The following is a 19,897-nucleotide window of genomic DNA, read 5'->3' on the forward strand; positions in this document are numbered from 1 at the left end:
TTCTGTCCTTGATAAACTCCATAATTGGGGGAACTAATTTAACAGAAATTAAACAAAATTATATTCTCTTACTAGAAACATGTTTTTATGTAGAGGAGAGAGTCATTTTGGATGAATATTTGTGTGTTTATTTCTCTAGCACTTGCTATCTGATCTTAAAGCATGTTATTGAAATTGCATTTCCTTAAATCATATAAGCATTCATCTCCCTCTGGCAAGTGTCTTCATCGTCAGGCTATGTAGTCAGTGTTAAAGTTTCTTTCTGGTTAAGCATGGGTAGGCAGCATCTGAATGGAGGTTTTAAGAATCTATATTTTGGACTTGGATACCTAAAGTGACAGTTAGACATCAAAATATCTTCAAAATATCCATCAAAATGGAACTAACCCTGAGCTACTTAGCAAATGTCCAATTGTACATAGGCAACAGAGCTGGAAAAGGGACCCTAACTCCCTGGGTGTGTTTACATGAAATACTTTAAGGCACATTAGACTAAATTTAAGGTGCATTAGGGCATGCATCTACACATGCACACCCTTAACGCAATTTAAAAATGACAAATTTAGGCTATTTGTGCCTAAATTTGATACCTGCAAATCAAGGCCCCCACAGCGAGGGAGGGAGTGGAGCAGGGGCAGGCACTGCCTAGCCATGGTGGAGCAGGGCACAGACCGCAGCCCCGGCCCAGTCCCCAACCCTGCCAGGAAGAGCCCAGAACTGCCCCCAGCGAGCCCTTAGAGGCCACCTGCCCTCCCTGTGCCTGCAGATCCAGGGGCCACACATCCCCCATGGCTCTCCCAGGAGTACATGTAGCAGCGTGATCTGCCCCTGAATGAGCCATGCAGCTCCATCCCACACACTGCCCTGCCGCAGTTGGGCAGCACCTGCCCCAGCCCCACTTCCTCCCTCACCACAAGGGCCTCCATCTGCCTCTCCCACGCTCCTTCCCTTCCCCTACCCCTAGCCCCTCCCAACAGACTTACCAGCCAGACACTGCTTTCCAAGCTGCCAGGCTGGCCCTGTGGATGCATGAATGCATGCAGCATTTACTGGCAACATCAGTGCCGATATAATATGGACTGATGTATTGGTGCACCTCTAGTAGAAGCCTGCCTAACCTGCTTAATACATATTAAGATAATTCACATTAAATTAAGGTGTGCTTAAATGCACCTGTAGACACACCCCTGACCAGATATTTACATACTAAGCTTTGCTTTTTCTTGCCCTCTAATTTCTGAATGAATCACACAAAAAATTTATCATATGTGCTTCTGAACACAGAACAGACTAAATATTCAAGAACGTGATTTTTAAAGGTACTCAGGGAGTCAGGAACCCTCTATTTCCCATTAACTTTCAGAGGGAGTTGGGCATTTAATTCCATCAGGCGCCAATGAAATTCCCAGCATACATCATGTGAAAAACAGATGGCAAAGGCTTCATTTAAATAGAACTATTCATGGAAATAAATTATCCTGCAAAAGTGTGATTTGGGATTTTTTCACCATAATCAGGCTTCCTTGCTAGCATTAAACTACATTAGCAGGAACTGGGGCTGTCAGAGGATTTATTGTACTAGGAAAATGTTTTAAATTGTCATATTTCAGAGATTATTATTCTGCGACTACTGCAATTTCAGATTCAGTATTTAATCAACTTTATGGCTCACTAGACATCTGCGGTCACCTGTGTAATCACAACAGCAACCTTCTCTGTTCTCTATTTATGTAATAAAGACCTCTGGGCTAGGTGGTTTTTGACAGCTCATGACTGGCTAGAAGAGTATAAGGTCTTCCGCTTCACCTCAGGTAATAATTGGTAGAGAAAATCATTAATGAACTCAAAAACCAGGAAAATATTACAGAAAAAAGCAGCAACAATCTTTTTATGTGCTAATTGCTTTTATTTTAATTGTTTGCACTGGGCCTCATATAGATGTTACATTTCTCCCAAGAGAATTTCTGTTCTCCTGGAAGAAACCAAACGTATACAAGCATTCACACTTTCTTCTGAACAGAAAATGGTGACTCTGGGAGAAAAATAACCCAGCTTCAACCAGCCAGAAGTCGCTCCTGCAAGAGTTTCTCCTGGGAGAATGAATGTTTACATACTTTGCTGTGGCTTAACTATTCCCAGAGACTAAGAAGAGTGGAACTGTGAGGAAAGGTTTCTATGCCTTCCAGAAACTAGGGTCAACCTGGTCGAGGGAAGGCATGGGGCACATATACCCTTCCTTTTAGGTAGGTGAGGAGCAACCACCAGCTGGTGTCCCCCCTGGCTCCTCACACACTGGTGTCCTTGGGGTGAGAAGCAGGCAGGTGGTTTTGATTTGCCGTTGCATTTTCATTGGGAATGGAAGGCCCAAGGAGCAGTGGAATGGAGACAGTTGCAGGATAAATGCTTGTACTGTGCTCCCTCTCTGGAATCATTTCTAGCAGTGGAAATTTCCCACTGCTAGAAATGAATGTTTGCATATGATTCCTGGTAGTGCCTAGGGTCCCAAGGTGCTGGACACTATAGAGAAAGGCAATGAAAATCCAGTCCCTGTTTCAAAGAGTTTATAATCGTAACAAGCTAGTATGCAGGGCAGTCAAGCAAAAAGAAGGGAAGAGAAAGCTGAAGTAACAGTAAGGGAAATAAACTCTCATCAGTCAGCAGAGATCTCAGCTGGCCTCCTGCATAGTCACTGTCAATTGATAGGGCTTTGTACACATTACAAAAGAACACAAAGGAAAGATTTCAAGGATGTTATTTTCAGAAAGATAAGTTATACATTGTCATGAATATAATTTTCTGTTTAAAGGACTGATATTTTCTTAAAAGATAAAGAAAAAATAGGCATTTAAGAAAGTGCTTAGCATTTGCCCCTAATTTGCCGTCATATCACTGTCAATAAAGGGTAAATCCACCTAAATCAGTGGAAGCACACTGGTGTAAAGTGAAGAAAGACAAATGATATAAATGAGAGAAGAATCAGGTGCTTTGAACCTGCTCTTACAGACTTTGTTATACATCCAGATTATGATCCAACACAGTTTTCTACCTACTATAACATATTTTCATTTTATTACAAAAATATTTATGTTGTGATTTGTGTTTGCGTACTGTATATAGAGATTATTGCATAATAACTGAAAAATAAATTCTTAATTTTGTGGGTGGGGGGTGTATGGTGGTGTGTGTGTACGTATGGTGGGGTTTATGGTGGGCAATGTGGTAGGATGTGGGGGGTGTGGCAGTGTGTGGGCACCATAGGGTATGTTGGGGGGTTGTGTATATATGTGGGGAGTTTTGGGGGCAGAGTGTGGGGTGTGAGGGATGGCGGGGGGGCGTGGGGACCCTTCCATACCTCCCCATGGCACAGCAGCAGCAGGCAGGACACTCAGGGTGCAGACACCTATCAGGGCAGCCAGAACTGCACATCACAGGGAGGGGCACAGTCTCTGCCAGGCTGTCTGTATTGCTGGTGCTCTCCACCACTAATGCACAGCCCCTGCACTTGCACAACATGGGAGGGAAGCCCCACATGCTGAAGCCAGCTGCCTTCCCTGCAAGGGATGCGCTGCATGGGAGGGAAGCCCTATGCATCTTCCCCTGTGGGTCTGGAAAGGCAGCCACTTCCAGCCTGAGGCTCCTCTCTGGTGCTGCGTAGCCCCAGTGGGGAAGGTAGCTGGCTCCAGCATGTGCAGCTTCCCTCCCTGCTGTGCAAGTGCAGGGGCTGTGAATGAGGGAGTGCTGGCAATACAGGTGGCATGGCGGAGGCTGCACCCCTTGCTCGATGTTTAGCGCTAGCCAGAACCACGCCCCACTGGTCACCTGTGCCCTGAGCACTCCACCTGCTGCTGCTGTCAGTATCTGCCAGGGCTGCACACCACAGGAGAAGTGTGAGGGGGGCCCCAACCCCCATGCTCCCTCACACCCACATGCTGCCCACTCCAGTTCCATGCCACCGCTGCCCCCTGTCCCCCTAGGCACAGGGTCTGTGCTGCCACCAGCCCCAGCCTCATGCTCTGCGCTTCCTCCCAGATGCAGCTCCACCCTGCTGCACCTTTACCTGCTGCCTGGAGCAAGGAGGAGATGGGGAAAGCAGAGCAGGTCCCCAGGGGCTGCAGCAGCAGCCCTACACAGAAGGTGCACACTGGCCAGGTGGGGCCCTTCCACCCATGAGGGTGGGAGCCAGGGAATAGTGTACATTTTGGGGGCTCCCATCCTCGTGGGCAAAAGGGCTGGGTGGGGCACAATTTGCTGGGAGGGTGGGGGGCATGGGCTGGATGAAAGTCTTGGTAGGCCAGATCCAGCCCATGGGCCATATTTTGCCCACCCCTGGTCTAACCGGCAAAGATTGAACTGATCTGCAAGTGAATAGACATTTACTTTTGATTCCAGAAATGCAGGCACATGCCTGCAGTGGCTCAGGCTAGAAGCCAGGGGGGTGCTAAAGTGAACCTTCCCTTTCACAGCAGCCACAAGACTGGAGGGAAGCTGATGTGGGGGGCATGCCCCTTCCCTGCCCTCCCACCAGCAGGTTGCTAAGTATGATTGAGGAGGGGTATAAACCCCCACCATCGCCTGCATGGACAGCAGCCATGGTGTACCTGGAGGGGGAGTGGGGAAGCAGCCCTTGCCAGGTTTGTGCCCAAGGGAGGAAGGCTCAGCCAGAAGGGCTGTGAGAAGCTTCACCGGCTGGTTTGTTTTTACACTGTTTCAATTCATTTTGAGCTTGAAACAGCAAAATCTAAATGAAACAAAGGGCTTTGAAACATCCTTGAAATGAAATGAGGCCAGTCAAAATGTTTTGAAACATTTTGAATTTCCTCCCTGGTGGGAGGCAGGGGAGAGCCAGGGCTACGCTCCAAGCAGCTCCACAGCCCCATGTCACTCAGCCGGGGGGAGTGCAGCCCTGGTTCTCCCTGACTCCTGCTGCCAGGATGCTCTCCATGGGGCTGGTGGAGCCAATGGGAGTGCAGCACTGGCTCTGCCTGCCTTCCACCACCGGGCTGCACTCTGACTCCACCAGCCCCATGGAGATCAGCCCAGTGGCAGGAGGCAGGCAGAGCTGGTGCTGTGCTCTGCCTCCCACCACCAGGCTGAGTTCCATGGTGCTGTGAGCTGCTGGGAGCTAAGCCTGGTAGAGGGAGGTGGCATGTAGCCCCGGTGCTGCGCACTGCCTCCCCCCACCAGGCAGCATGCTGCTGGGTGCTAAGCCCGGTGGAGAGAGGTGGGGAGCAGTGCCGGGCTGTACTCTGCCTCCCTCCACTGGGTTCAGTGCCCAGCAGCTCCCAGCCCCATGGAACTGAGCCCAGTGGGGGGAAGTGGAGTGCAGTGCCAGGGCTGCGCTCCACCTCCCTCAACCAGGCTCAGCTCCTAGTGCCGGTCCCAGGCGGCAGCAGCAGCCTCCTGCCCACATCCCCGGGAGGGCTGTGGGGCTCTGCCGGACTCCTGCGGGTTTGCAGGCCCCCGATCTACCTGCGAGCACAGGACGCTGCTCCTCCTCCAGTTCCGTGCTTCCCCATTATAGCCTATGGGCAAAACATTGAAACAAAATGGAACAGTGCTTTCAAAACAAAACTAAACTTGGAACGAAATACTGTTCCATCAAAACAGAAGTCAAAGCCGAATGGTGTTGTTTCACACAGCCCTATATGGAGAGACACTGGCCCGGGCAGCGCCCCAGGAGAAGCGGGGCAGATAGAGGAATTAAACTTCCCTGTCTTCCCTTTCAGGCACAGGCACAGGGACCCCAGCTGGGGTCTAGCCAGCTTTCCCCCCTGCTCGCTGCTCACGTGGTGGGAGCCCTGGCCAGAGCCAGCCAGCATGGCCACACTATCCACCTGGGGCTGAGGCTGGAGCTGGGGCTGTTGGGCTGAGCTGGGCTGGCCCACGGGCACTGCTGAGGGCAGATGTGGAGGGGTCAGCATGAGCTGGGTTACGGGGGCCAGGCCCTTCCCAGTGGGCTGCAGCCTGGGCTGGGGCTGCGGCAGCTGTGCAGCCGAATTGCTCCTATTTTCCCATGCTCAGGCCAGGTGGGGCTGTCATGGGGCCACAGCCAGCTGAGAAGGGTCCAGCAGGGCTGGCTTGGGTCAGGCTGCAGGACCTGGGCCCTTCCTAACTGGCTGCAGCTTCATGACAGTCTGGCCTAACAGCACACCAGCCCCAGCCCCAGCCCCAGCCCCAGCTGCAGGCGAGGCCAGTAGATGGTTGGGCGATGCCAGCTGGCTTTGCCCCTACCCCTGCCCCTGCCCCTGTATTGGCGGGGGGGGCAGCTACCCTGACAGGGGCTGCTCCACCCAGCCAGGCAGACCCGGGCTATGGTGCCCTGGGGGAAAGGGAAGGGAGGGGGGATCCCCTCCCTGCCCCGTTAGCTGTAGGGGCAATGCCAGGCCAGTTTCTGACCATGGTCCTGCCCCTGCTCTGGCTAGAGAGAATAGGGGCGGGGTCAGGCCTGCTGTCTGGAGCAGACAGCACTGCTAGCTGCAAAGCATGCTGGGGGACTCTTGTTTCACTTAAACCATGAAGGGGTCTGGGACAGATGTTCCATAAACTGGTTTGACTCAAATCAGTTAAGTGATACTATATTCAACCAGGTTTATCTTAAACCAGTTTGGGCCATTTTGAAACTGGTTTATTCACACTGAACTTCTGTTCTGTTACCGGTTTAAACCAGTTTCTGATCACTTAAACTGGTTTACGTGTAACTTCTGTCCTAGCCTAGGAGACAACCCCATATTCAGTCCCCATTAGGCCCCCACACAAAGGGTCCGTAAGTCCTTCTGCTCTGTTGTATCAGAGGTGGCACAGATACTGGGATTCTACCAAATTCTACCTTCATTCTACCTAAACTAATTTTTAGCATCCCACTGTAGGAGCTGAAAAGTGATAAATGGGAATTTGAACAACAATGTCATTACGTTACATTTTTAATGAGCTTTGAAACTTCCAACATGAGTTGCTGTCTTTAAAGAAGAATGGCAGTACTTCACACATAAAATTCTACCTTTTTCCACTAAGTGGGGCCATTATTCAGTCCAGTGCAAATAAGTGGATAAAGGGTTTACTGCAAATGGCAACATTGGATTATGTTAATTTTCACTTTAAAGAATTGAAGACAAAATAAAAAGAAGCCTAATAGTCCATGTCTAATTTCAAGAAATTCAATGTACTCACTCTGGTTAATTTAGAGAAAACACTAACAAAACTTTACTTATTGAGTTAACGATCAATACAGAAAATTTGTTCTTTTTCTACATAAGTCTTCTACCATGGCATAAATCGGTGGTGCTCAACAACCACAGGCCAGATCTGATCCATGAAGCCATGTCATTTCATCTGTGGGACTCCCCAGAAATTACAGGAAGGTCCAAAATTTGATGGCAGAGAAGTGAAGTAAATATTAATTGATGCTCTCCTGCTTCTGAATTTCTGGACCTGTCAGGAGTCCTGCAGGTCAGATAATGTGGCCCTGCTAGATCTGGGCCTGTGGAATCTGTTTGGTGCACGGCCAGATATGGTATACAGGATCAGGTTGGCATGTGCCGAGGTTGGACAAGCACATAGACAGATCTGGGCACGTGGGGTCAGGCCAGCATGTAGCCTGGTAGAGCACATGGGTTTGGTCTCGCACGCAGGATTGCACCTGGTGGTGTGTGCAAGCAAGATTCAAGGCCCAGAGCTGTCTTATTCAGAGAAGTTTTGAAACTAGATCACTTGGAATCACAGCAGGTGCTCAAACCTGGGTCACATATACTTCATGGCCCTGCCACACAGCACTGCTGCCTAGCACCACAGACCATTCAGGGCTGCAGGGTGTTGCAGATTCCTGACAAGCCTGCCAGCATCCAGGGCCAGCTGTAGGCAGCTACTGGCCATGGGGGCCAGCTCCAGCATAAGGCCCACAGCTCAGCAGCCTGTTCAAAGCCTGCAGGTGCTGTGGGCCTTTGGCTCACTGTGCAGCTGCCAGTCCTGAACTGTGCCCCAGCACTGGGCATTGCAGGCAGCTACCCAGGCCCAGCAGCACAGGGACAGCTGCGTGGAGGTTTGGAGAATCAGCATGGGAGTCCCAATGGATTCATCATTTCCCACAGGGCTCCAACTGGTCCATGAAGGAGACTGGCAACCTCATGGTGCTATGGGGAAGGTGGCAGTGGACTGCCAGTTCACACAGGGCAGGTGCTCCAACGCCCATGTGTATGAGGGGCTGTCAGGCTGGGTGCAGCAGCACGGGCATGACCAGTTGGCGCTGCAGTGCTGCATAAAGGTCAAGGCCTTGTGGGTACAGTGGGTCACCATCATCGACCACAATCATTGGTCAGGGAGTGCCTATAAGTCCATGCCTTTTATGCAGCAACCAGCAGAGATCCTCATGCCCCAGGACCCAGGCTGCAGGTGTGCTGTACACAGAAGCATGCATGGCCTGACTGAGCCCCTGCCCCAACCTGGCAACCGTGGTGATTTGTGACCAGGGTAGGGTCCCTTGGAGTCTCAGCAGTCTGTCCTACTGAGCTCCCTGCCTGCAGTCTCCAAACACAGCTTGGGGAGCCCAGGCAGCTAAGGGTGCCTGCCCTGACAGCTCTGCAGTCTCAGCCCCAGCCAAAAGGCACAGCCAGCCATGTTACCACTGGCTGCCAGCAGCACCAGCTCCTGGGGCCCTTGCCTAGATGCCCACATTCCCCACCCCACCATCTGAGGACTTTGCCTGGAGCCACACACCATTGCCTTCAGCCAGGACCAAGCAGAGCCACCAGTCATACCAGCTCCACTCACATAGTAAGCCCTGCACTGGGGCGGCTGTAGGTATTATAGGGCTTGCTACTGCTGCCCTGAGCTCATCTGCCTATAGGTGGTGATGGGGCAGACCTTGGCTCTGGATCACCTGATCTGCCAGGAAGTAGATTTTATGATTTCTCGCCTGCCATGACTTTGATATGTATTCCCGGGAGGAACTGCCCACGGTGTTCCTGCCTGGTCTTGATTCCTATTTCTTCTGTGGGGCTCCAAAACCTCCGCTTTACCCCAGCCTAGCCTCTCCAGATGGTGTTCACAATATTCTTCCACAGCCAGGTCGTAGTGCTGCCTGTTGTGGTCTTATTTTTGGTCCCCTACCCAGGGTGTCCTTGGGCCTCTTTTGGGTGCACCCTTCCAGGGGCTGGTCTTGGCCTGTGCTCAAGAAATCAAAAGAAACAGCAAAAAACAAAGAAAACCCTGGTTGCTTCTCAGCCTTCTTGTCAGGCTCCGGCAATGTCCCTTTTACTTGTGATCAGGTGCTCAGCATCCCAATCACCATAATCCAGACAAAAAAAATCCCTTAGTCCATTCTTTGCTATGTGCTAGCCTGCCCTGCACCCCTATGAACGTTCACAGTCTCTTTGGGGTCTCCCCCATGTGCAGGAAGGCTCTACCGGTGGCTGTAGTTTTTTTTTTTTCCCTCAGGCCCTCCTCCAGGTCCTCTGTTGAAAAACTCCACTCTGAAGATTCTCTTAGGCCTTGTGGACTCCCTCACTCTGGATCCTCAGCTGCAGCTACGCTCCAGAGATTACCACCGGCCACATGTGTGCAGGCCTCCGCCTGCCTCAGGGTCACTCCCGCAATGTTCCTCGGCATGTTCCACATTCTTTGCCTGCTGGGACGCTCAGCCGCTCCCCTCTCCCTGCAGCCTGAAGGGAACTGACCTCTCTCTGCCCCTCTCCGGGGCCAGAAATACCTTTGGGTGGCCTCCTTCCACCAATCCTGAGTGAGAGGCTGCTCCAGAACTTGGGTGGGTATTTTCCTTCCTTTCCAGTCTCCAGCTGCAGCCCTGCTGGCCCTCCAGGTTGTGAGTTTTGTCTTATTCCTTCACAGGCACCTTGAACACTGTGTGCGCCAGCACATCCTGGAGGGCACTACACATCTCCAGGTCAGCCTTCCCAGCAGTGGCCAGCCTACCCTATATATATTGCATATATAGCTATATAGCAATATATATAGCTTTGGCAGGATTCAATTTTTATCAGTAACTGTTGATAAACATCGATTTCACCTTACACTCACTGACCGAGAACATATTTCCATAGTTAATCACTGAAATTCATATAAAAAGGATGTAAGAAAAATTATGGATAATGGAGTGCATGATGACAGGAGGAGCAGTCCTATAGAACCATGCTGACGGTAGTTTGGATGGCAACTCCCAGAAACCCCAGGGGACTGGAAACAATGGAAGAGGAAGTGATAAAGTGTCCGAGGGAGCTATGGGTGAGCAGAGCTGGGACAGATGGCACCTCTGCTGCTCAGCTGGCAGCAGTCCTACAGTAGTTACATTTGTCATTAATAAATTGCCTTTTCCCCAAACCCCTAATTTCATGCAATCCTGAAAATTTCAATCGATAAAAAATGAAACAAATGCTTAAAAATAAGCATCAATATTATCTGTCAAAATTATTAAAAAATAAAAATCCATTTGTACCAAGATATATATAGGCTTGGTAGAATTAGATTGCTATATTTTATACTTAAAATTTACAATCACATTCTGTATCCTTCTATCTTATGGTTTTATACTACTGCTCATAAACATAGTACCTGAACCCCTTAAACATATAATCAATAACAGCAGCAGTCCCTAATGGACTTCATGGAGTCTCTGAATCACTTTCCATGTCTTGGAAAAATTTCTGCTTAGTGTGTTCCACTGTTTGATACAGAGCTTTGTTTGGCTTGTTTTTTGATGAAGAGAAAGGAAGTTTGGTTGTATGGGGTTCTCAAAGCTATGACTGGGTGTATCTACGTGAGACACTTCACTGCACTGTCCAGGAGACCCACACCCCCTGAACACAGGTGCCATGGGCTTGGCAGCAGCACAGGAGACAGGGTGGCCTGCAGGAGGAGAAGTGGGGGAATGGGATCTGGAGCGACAGCAGGTGCTGCCAGAAGCCTGGCCTGGGAAAAGGACAGGGGAGGCAGGCTGCACATGGCCAGCACCCAGCAGCCCACCAGCCCCTTGGGAGTGAGCTGGGATAGGGGGCTCAGCTGGCAGCCAGCTGGGCCTAGGCCTACCCGGCTGACTTACCATGATCCCTGGGTACCTGTGCATGCCCAACCCCCAATCTGATGCTGGGCATCACATGGGCCCCTGGTACAGAGCATTTTCTCTCAGAAATGTTGCAAACTCTCAAAAACAGCTTCTTTCTCATGGCTCTGCAGGCCCTGCAGCTGCACACAGGGGAGAGGCCACAATGGCAGCTGGGATACAGTCTCAGTGTTGCTGTAACCCATGCTGGGACCCTGTGGATGTGCCAGCTCTGCAGAAGGACCCAGAAGTGCACCCTCCTCCTGGGCCAGCTGGTGATGGCTGCAGAGGACCTCCGGCAGACAGATGCGTGTGGTGGGCAGAGGACATCACCCATGAGGATGCACAGGACCGGGCAGACCATGAATTTAGGGTGCAGCTCCTGGCCCTGGAGTCCCTCCAGGAGCAGGGTGTGCTCATGGCCAGGGCAGTGGAGGACACAGAGGATGACCACCAAGTGCTGAACACCATCCTGGCCCTGGCAGTTGCCTTCTTGCCATCTGCTGTCCTGCCCCTGACTGCAGCCCTGCCTAGCCCCTGGTAGCCACCCACTGCCTAGTAGCAGGTTCCATCATTGTCCTGGACAGAGGTACATCATCACCTCCACAGGCCAGGAGCCCCTACCCTGGCCCCCTGCCTGCCCCAGCTCCACATAGGTGTGGAGCTGGAGCTGCCTGCAGCAGGCCCAGGACAGTGCACTGGCCCTGCTGGTCGTGGCCACCAGCTGCTGGAGAGGGAGTCACCCATGCTGGGGGACCAGCATGCTGGGGGACCAACAGCTGCACCCGCCAGGCTTGGCACAGTGTGTACATCTATAGGCAAACAGCCAGGCCAGGATAGTGATCGCTTGTTCCTAGGCTCCATCCCCTAGGTGCTCACACTCCATGGCCGCACACCCCTGGAGGGTACTTACAAAAACCATCGCATTGTAAATAGTTTGCATAGGGAAGAAGGTGTTTTACTGTTGGTGGGTGGGGTAGGTAGTGGAGGGGTTCTGTTGTTGCAGAGGGAAGGGGGATGGGCTCTGCTGTTGGGTAGGGAGGCAGGGGTCTCTTTGTTGGGGAGGGAAGAGGAGGGGGGGTCTCTTTGTTGTGGAAGGGTCTGTTTGATGTGAGGGGAATAAAGTGGGGTTCTGAGATGTGTCTGCAGTGAGTATAGTGCTGGGAGTGGATGGTCCATTGGCAGCTGTCCAGATGGGCTACACTAGGGAGTACAAGAGGAGTTGGTTGCCCAGCACCTCTCGCACCCGGTGTCCTGGCCCCGCTTGTAGGTGCATGGCTCACCCAGGGCCTCTGCAGAGATGGCCTACTACTGTTGCTGCTGCCACAGCTGATGCTCCCACTGCCAGTTGTCCTCTGCCCACTGTGCCTCCTCTGCACAGGCCTCACAAAACTGGGCCTCACAGATGTTATGCAGCATGCAGGCAGCAATGATGACTTGAGGGATGTTGTCCTTGGTGAACTCAAGGCAGACGGTGAGGGTGTGCCAGCATCCCTTGAGGCGGCAAAAAGCACACTCCATCAGGGCGTGGGTTTGGCCCAACAGCAGTTAAAGTGGGTTTGGTGGGGGCCCAGCTGGCTGGCATAGGGCTGCATAAGCCAGGGCATGAGCGAATAGGTGGGGTCTCCATTGAGGAGGGGCAGGAGCACCACAGTGCCCAGCTGAAGGCCTGGCACCCCCAGTGTGAAGCGCCCATTCTGCACTAGAGCTAGCAGGGCAGAATTCAGAAATACATGGGTGTCATGGGCACTGTCCGCCCAGCCAGCACTCACATTGGTGAAGGCATCATGATGGTTGAAGACAGCCTGGAGCACAATATAGTGAAAGTCCCTCTAGCTGTAGTAGGGGTGGTTGTCAAAGGGCAGGCAGGTGATGGAAATGTGGGTCCCGTTGAGGGTGCTGATGCACTGGGGGAATCCCAGGGCATGGAACCCTGTCTCCACCACCAGGGGGTGATTCACCTGGAGCACTGTGTGCCCCAGCAGGCCCAGGAGATTACTCCACACTTCCAGGTTAGCCTAACCCTCAGTGGCCTTGCCCACCCCAAAGAGGTGGCCCATATAGTGGAGGGTGGTGGGCATGGCCAGGTTCCACAGGGCGAGGGTCAGTCAGGTGTCTGCAGGGAAGGGCTGTTGCATGGCAATGCCCTGCTGCTCCAGGTGCAGGCAGAGCTGCTCCAGGAGGTCAGGAAGGTTTCCCGGTCACTCCAGCCACTGTTCATCATCCCAAGTCTGCTGGACTATGTGCAGGCACCACTCCTGGAGAACCCAGAGGCGGCCTGGATGGAGGCCCAGAAGGGTGTGGCTGTTCCCAGTGGTGGCATCAAGCAGCACATCATCAGTGTCCCTGCTGAGGTTCAGCCAGCAGGATGGGGATACAGCTGGCAGCTACATGGTGCCCATGGCCCTGGGATGGTGCAATGTAGCCTGGCAGGTGGTCATTGTGCATCGGGGAGCTGGGAGGGCCCAGATGGCCATGGACCAGCTGGCAGTCAGCACAGTGGGCCAGCGGGACAAGTGCAGTGGCCAGCAAGAGCCCAGAGCACTAGGCATTGCTGCCAGGGGCAGAGGCTGAAGCAGCCTTAGCTAGGGGAGGCAGAGGTGGCAATGAGACAACTGCCATGTGCTGCCCTGCTCTGTGCACACTGCTCCTGGCCAGGGAAGTGCCTGGCCAGCTGTCGCTAGAGCCTTGAGCTCCCCTTGGTTGTGGCAAGGGCCCATTGCAGGGCCACAGGAAGTGGGAGCAGTTTGCTGCTAGGAACAGCAAATCTGTTCCCACATCCCTGCATGTATAGACACCTGCCTGGAAGCATTTATTCACAAGTAGTTTACTCTCAAGTAAACTGGTCCCGGATCAAATGCATGCATAGACTCACCCACTGAAGTGAAAATTTAAGCAGAATTCCAACCTCACTATTTAATCATAAGCAGTGTAACTGGTCAATTTTCTGCCTTGGATGGGTGGTGCAGAGGTAGTGGCTGGAGATTTGCTGCTGCAGGAGGTTGCAATCTTTTTTTGTCACTAATGTGCGATGCCTCCTCCCCACAGCAGCAAGTCTCTGGATGCTGTTTCTCCTATTCTGTGCACTGATGCTGATGCTTTGCCCTCCTCACTACTGGAGCTATAGCTGCTGCAGGGAAGGTGCAGGGTGTGCATTGGGGGAGTGACCCCCAGCTCCATTCTGGCAGCTCCTGCCTCTGTTAGGCAGCACCTCGAGCTCAAGTCCCACTCACCCACCCATTGTTGTGCTACTTCATAATTACTCTAATTTCCATGGTATCTAAAGGTAAGATTCAGAAAGCATCCTATGCACCTCCATCTTACACACTACAACATCAAAAAAATTAGGTAACTAGCCTCAGTATTGTAATTCAGGTAAATGCAGTTAGACTTGTAAGCTCAATGCAATATCCCACAATCCATTTTCCATTAAACAAGAATTGGCTGAAAACTCAATAATTTTGGGAGTGAGGATGGGACACCAGGAACCTTCTATGGGCTGTCTTTATCAATTGGTAGGGACCTACTGAATTCACGGCAGAAGTACAGTGTGCAGCGGCTCCTTTAATTTTGCATGTTCCCCTGCACGCACCTCACCCCTTGCCCCCTGCTCACTGCTGATTAAGAGAAGACTCGACTTCTCCCTTCTGATCAGCAGGGAAGCTAAAACTGTGGTTTTAAACATGGCACTGTTTTTGACTCCCCACCAGTCAGCAGCAGACAGCAGCGCTATCCGGGACCCCTCAGCCAATCAGTGGCAGGGGGTAAACACAGCACCATATTTAAGGCCACAGTTTTCACCTCCCCACTGGTAAGGAGACAGCCACAAGTGGGGCCCTTCCACCAATCATCAGGGGAACCTGCAAGATGAAAGGAGACACTGTGCACGCCACTTCTGCCATGAATTTGGTAGGTCTCTATCAATTGACTACCGAATCATCCTTGCTCTTGCTTGCTGTTTTTCTGCCCCCATGACTCTTCAATTCATGGCTCCCTAGATGCACAGCTTCAATAGAAAGACTCAAGAATATCTTCATCCTAGTCTGGATTGTAGCCTGGTGGTTAGGGCACTCTTCTGGAAAGTGGAAGTGGACTGGAATCCCCTAAGGCTATGCTGGAAATCAGATTCCTGGTATCCCATCCCTGCTCCAAGGGTTATTTTGGATTTTCATCCAGTTATTGTTTAGTGGAAAATGCATAAACCACCCCCACAACAGTGAATGGGCAGTAACCCCACCTTCATTTTTGTCTTTCTTAATGAAAGGGACCGGGACTATTGGTTTTTACGTTGCTTATCCTTGTTGGGTGTTATTCCCACCAGATTTAACTCTTCCCGTGGCTCTGGGAAAAATGAACGTGCAGCTCATTTGTGTGAGCAATCTGCAGAGTCATGCTTGAAATCTGGGTATTTATGCAAACAAATGCCCATTGCAATGCCTAAGGGGACACTTGTGTGCATCACTGTGATAACTACCCACATAAATTAAATTTCTGTATAAATCAGCTAGGACTTCTCCCTTTTGGAAACTTAGCCCTAAGAATAAATTATAATCAGGACCAATGGAAATTATGGAAATGTATACTTTTTGCCTTGAAAATGGATTTTCTCTTTCTTTCCATTATTTTTGGAAGCAGTGAGGATTAACTATTCACATGTGAGCTCACAGTGATTGAAAATGTGGTTCTACTCTGGAAATCACTCTCAAATTCTGGCCTGACTTTGTGTGTTTACCTATTCAACAAAAAACTTTTGATGTGTATCCTGAACCTATTGATATGGAAACAATGAAACACATAGATGAACTCTTACAATGAAATTCATGTACAGTAACTTCCAAAAATACAATGACAAATTATTTTCCTTAAACCATCTATCTACAGTATTAATGCCATAATCTCTGAAATTGTGTAAATGGGCCTACAACAGGAAAAACAGTTCAGCAGCATCTTTTAGCTAAGACATGTGGCAGTGGCAGATCTAAGCTCATAAAAATTGATTCTTGTTCCCCCAAAATTTCTAAAGACTGGGTACTTCAAAATCACCAAAGTCAGACTGGTATTATGACTCCCTGACTATATTCCCTTGCCAGACGAAGCTGTTTATGCCACAGTTTGGTAGCAGTAGTTAACAAAACAAGTCCTAAACTCCATTTTGGCTAAGGATATGTGCAATGGGGTCCTGCCCCAGGGGTGGTCATGATGCCCTGGTAGCCCCCCCTCATCAACTTTACTTTCTTTGGTCAATCTCCCCTTCAACTCACCTGCCACATCTTGAAGTAATTATCCTTTATTAGACAAAAGGAAAGCTGCCCAGGGCTGCCCAAGTGAGATTGCATATCTCTAAACACAGATGTCACTGCTCATCACCTTAAGTGCTAATTATGTGGCCTCTTCATCTCCCCTTTTGGCCATGCCCAAGCCTCACAGATATTAACAATCACTTCCCTGTCATTGGGTGTTAAGTCGCATTGGGCATTAAGACCCATGTCTCACCCACGGGCTTTCAGCCCCAGCATCAACTCCAATCAATGTGAGCCTCTAAACCTGGAACAATCTCTGCCACTACAGGGGCTCCTGGCTTCTGTGCCTTTAATCGTCCAGGCCCCTCCTGGGCTCGGGCCTCTGTACCTCAAATAATCTCAGCCCCTCTTGGGCTCAAGCCTGCATTCTCTGTTCCTCCAGGACTCAGGTCTCATTACCTCCAACAGACTTCATCCCTCCTGGGCTATGGGCCCCTTTGGCCCTGGTTCTCGCCCTTCCTGGGCTATGGGTCCCTAATCCTGGTTCTTGCCCCTTGTGGGCTATAGGTCCCTGACCCTGCCTGCTCTCATTCCTCTTCAGCTGTGGTCTTTCTCCTTGGCCATGGGCCCTATCCCTCAGGCCCTGGCCCCACTCCCGAGTCAGTTGAGACTTTCACTGTCCCTACAGTCTCAGTCCCTAAACCACCAGCCTTGCCTACTCCATCTCAAGTATTAGTCAGGAGCCTTGCTACAGTTCTCTTACTCAGAAGCTCTTCTCTCCATGGCTCTGCCTAGCTCCAGCCCTGGATTTATTTCCTGAAAGCCCAGCTCCTTTTGGGTCATGTGTGGCTCCCTTGATTGCTCTCTGCCTCTCCTGCAGCCTGCCTTCCCTTAAAGTAGCAGGAGCACCAAGCTCCCTGCTACAATATGTCTACACAGCAGAGTTCAGTGCTATCTAGAAATACCTGATATGGTTCTGAACAAGTTACCAGAAGCAATATCCTGGTGGTAATTCAATGTACTATCCAGGTTAATACACTCCCGTATTAGAACAAATATACATACGCATGTATACATACATATTTTATGTATAGATATATCGTAGCATGGAAGAAACATTGGGGAAAAGAGAGAAATTCTGAAGAGAAAGCTTCAACTTCCTTCTAAACCATACAGTGCAAATGAAAGGCAACAAGAGTAGAGCTGCTCAAAAGTCTAATGGCAACTCCAGATCTGGTCCTCAGTCAAATGCAATGTAATCAGTCTACTTTCCAAGTCCAATAAGGGTAGACATGAGGTTACATCAATAGATGGTAGGAAAACTTCTACCTCCTAAGAAGCCCCCAAATATGTACAAAGGTGGTGAAAGCCCCCTTCTTGCTTCTCCTACGATTCCTGAAGACAACACAAGAATGGAGAAAGGACTATCAAAGCTCTTGTCTATAATTTGTGCTTTTGAGTCTTAGTTCCAGATGGTTTAAAAATATGAGTATTTTTGTTTAGATGGACACAAGCCTACCCCTTGGATCCAGTTATCCCAGATTTTTAAGCAATGCAGCTAAAGAACCAAATGTTATGCTGTATGCTTATTTAACATTCTATTAATAGCATATGCCACAATAACTACAGAGAAGTAGTGAGACTGTGTATTCATTACAGGGTACTTGGTTAGACATCATTAATGCAATGCTAGATTACTAAGACAACAGTTTATTGGTTTACTATGAGAAGATAATTTCCATAACAGAAAAGGCTAGGAACCTATTATTAGCAAACAACACCTTAGAGACTACAAGAAACAGGACAAAAATATGGAAGATGATGATTTTTACCTACCATTTTTCAAATGTGCATTTACACCCATTATTCCCCACTGTTTCAGGTCATGACTATGAAATACAAAATATAAAACACTACACTTCATGTTTATAGTTGAAATGTTTGACTTTGGGCAGGTTGCATTACAGTGCTGTTCAGTCCTGCTCATTGTAAAAGCTCATTTGATTGCAAGCCACCAAAGCCACTGATTCATAGACCACTTGAGTTCAAGGTTAAACACTGAAGGGTAGCCTGAATGAATAGTGACTTACGTCATGACTAATGTCTCATCTCCAGGTTCACTGAGTAGTCCATCTACAAAAACTGAAGTGCTGGTAAAATTATGTGTACTCCATGTCTGGCCCTCATCAATGCTGAATCTGTAAAAAGAGAAATGCCCTCTGTTCACTGCAGTCCTTTAATAAATAGCCTCATTATTATTGTATTACATTGAATGAAATCTTAAAGCAGTTGTACTCAAAATTCAGTTATTTGCCTAGTTAAAATAACAAAGTAAATGTGATGCCTCCCTTAACAGCAAATCCAAGGGCTTGACATCTTCATTAAACAATGTTACTGTTAAACTGGCTGCAGGCTGCATGACCAGACTGTCTCGGTTATGTCAGTGCTGAAGGTTGTCACTGCACTATCCTGCTATCTTCCTAAGAGCCTATTATTGGTTTCATTTTACTAAGTTTATTGTTGTGAGAGGTGTCTGCACTATAAAGACTATTTTCACAAACTTCCTGGATCATTTTGGCTATAACATCACTCCAACACTACCAAAACTATAAACACTATCACATTTCACAAATTCACTCATTTTGTCAAGTGGTTTCTAAGGATGTTGAAAGGACAAGACAGTGTGAATTAAAACATAAGTTAATGTTCAGGCTACATTTTCTTTCTGCACCCAACCACTGTGACTCCAGAAATCCCTTCTCTTTCCTAAATTTAGTCCCAGTCTCTCAAATGTTTTATTAACATTATCCTTTTCTCCAGACAATTGGTCATATACCCACACTGTTATAAGCATCATGAGGAAATAGTAGTAGTAGTATGTAAAGCAGAGGACAAAGTGTTTGTGATCAATACATGTCCATTACTCATAGAAGCCCAGAAGTTCAGACCATTGCCAGATTCCAATGTGGATAGTTATATTCTACTAGTTGTACTAATGGCATCATTAGGTAACCTTAAACAAAATGTTCATCTGCAGTTTGTTGGTTTAATGAATGTTAAATTAAGATGACTCCACCTGGGTTTCTAATGCATACATATTGAAATGCTCATTTTAAACTCCAAACTATAATTGAGGTCTTAAATTTGTAATAGCCATACTATAACTGACTGGAGCATTACTTGAGTATTTTCAGAGGGATAGAAGTGTCTTTGATGGCCACAATAACTCCACCGTGGTCCAGATACAAGATATGATGTTCTTCTTCAAAAACCTAGAAAGTGGACAACAAAAGAGCAACTGAACAGGTGTCTAAGCTATCAGAAATAAAATGCATTCTTGAAACATGATTAAAACAATTATGAGGTTTTAGCTGTTTGGAACCATCTACTTTTTAAACTCAATAGTATGTAAGAATTAATTTTATCCAGTAATGTACACAATTATTATAAAGCTGGTTACATAATGTGAATTGTTTTCTCCAAGTTGTGGATTTCTCTAAGTTGAAAACGAAATTTAAGGTAATAAATCAGGGTATGTTCAGGTTCAAACCACAGTCAGGTTAAACAACCCATAATGATCTCAGTCCAGATGTGTACTCACAATGGCATTCCT

General features: G+C 49.0%; 1 protein-coding gene across 3 annotated transcripts in view; it reads right to left on the reverse strand.

Moving 5' to 3' along the window:
- Positions 1-19,897, reverse strand: part of SORCS2 (sortilin related VPS10 domain containing receptor 2) — an 857,365-nt gene that overhangs the window by 60,458 nt on the left and 777,010 nt on the right. For all 3 annotated transcript variants that reach the window (XM_025195414.1, XM_025195405.1, XM_025195408.1), the window contains exons 13-14: positions 19,465-19,556; positions 18,375-18,482 (exon numbers count right to left, since the gene is read on the reverse strand). In XM_025195414.1, coding sequence (XP_025051199.1) covers positions 18,375-18,482; positions 19,465-19,556 — 200 coding nt within the window. The remainder of the gene's footprint in view (positions 1-18,374; positions 18,483-19,464; positions 19,557-19,897) is intronic.

This window comes from Alligator sinensis, unplaced genomic scaffold (genome assembly GCF_000455745.1).
Source record: "Alligator sinensis unplaced genomic scaffold, ASM45574v1 scaffold421_1, whole genome shotgun sequence".
In the NCBI taxonomy this organism is placed as follows: Eukaryota; Metazoa; Chordata; order Crocodylia; family Alligatoridae; genus Alligator; species Alligator sinensis.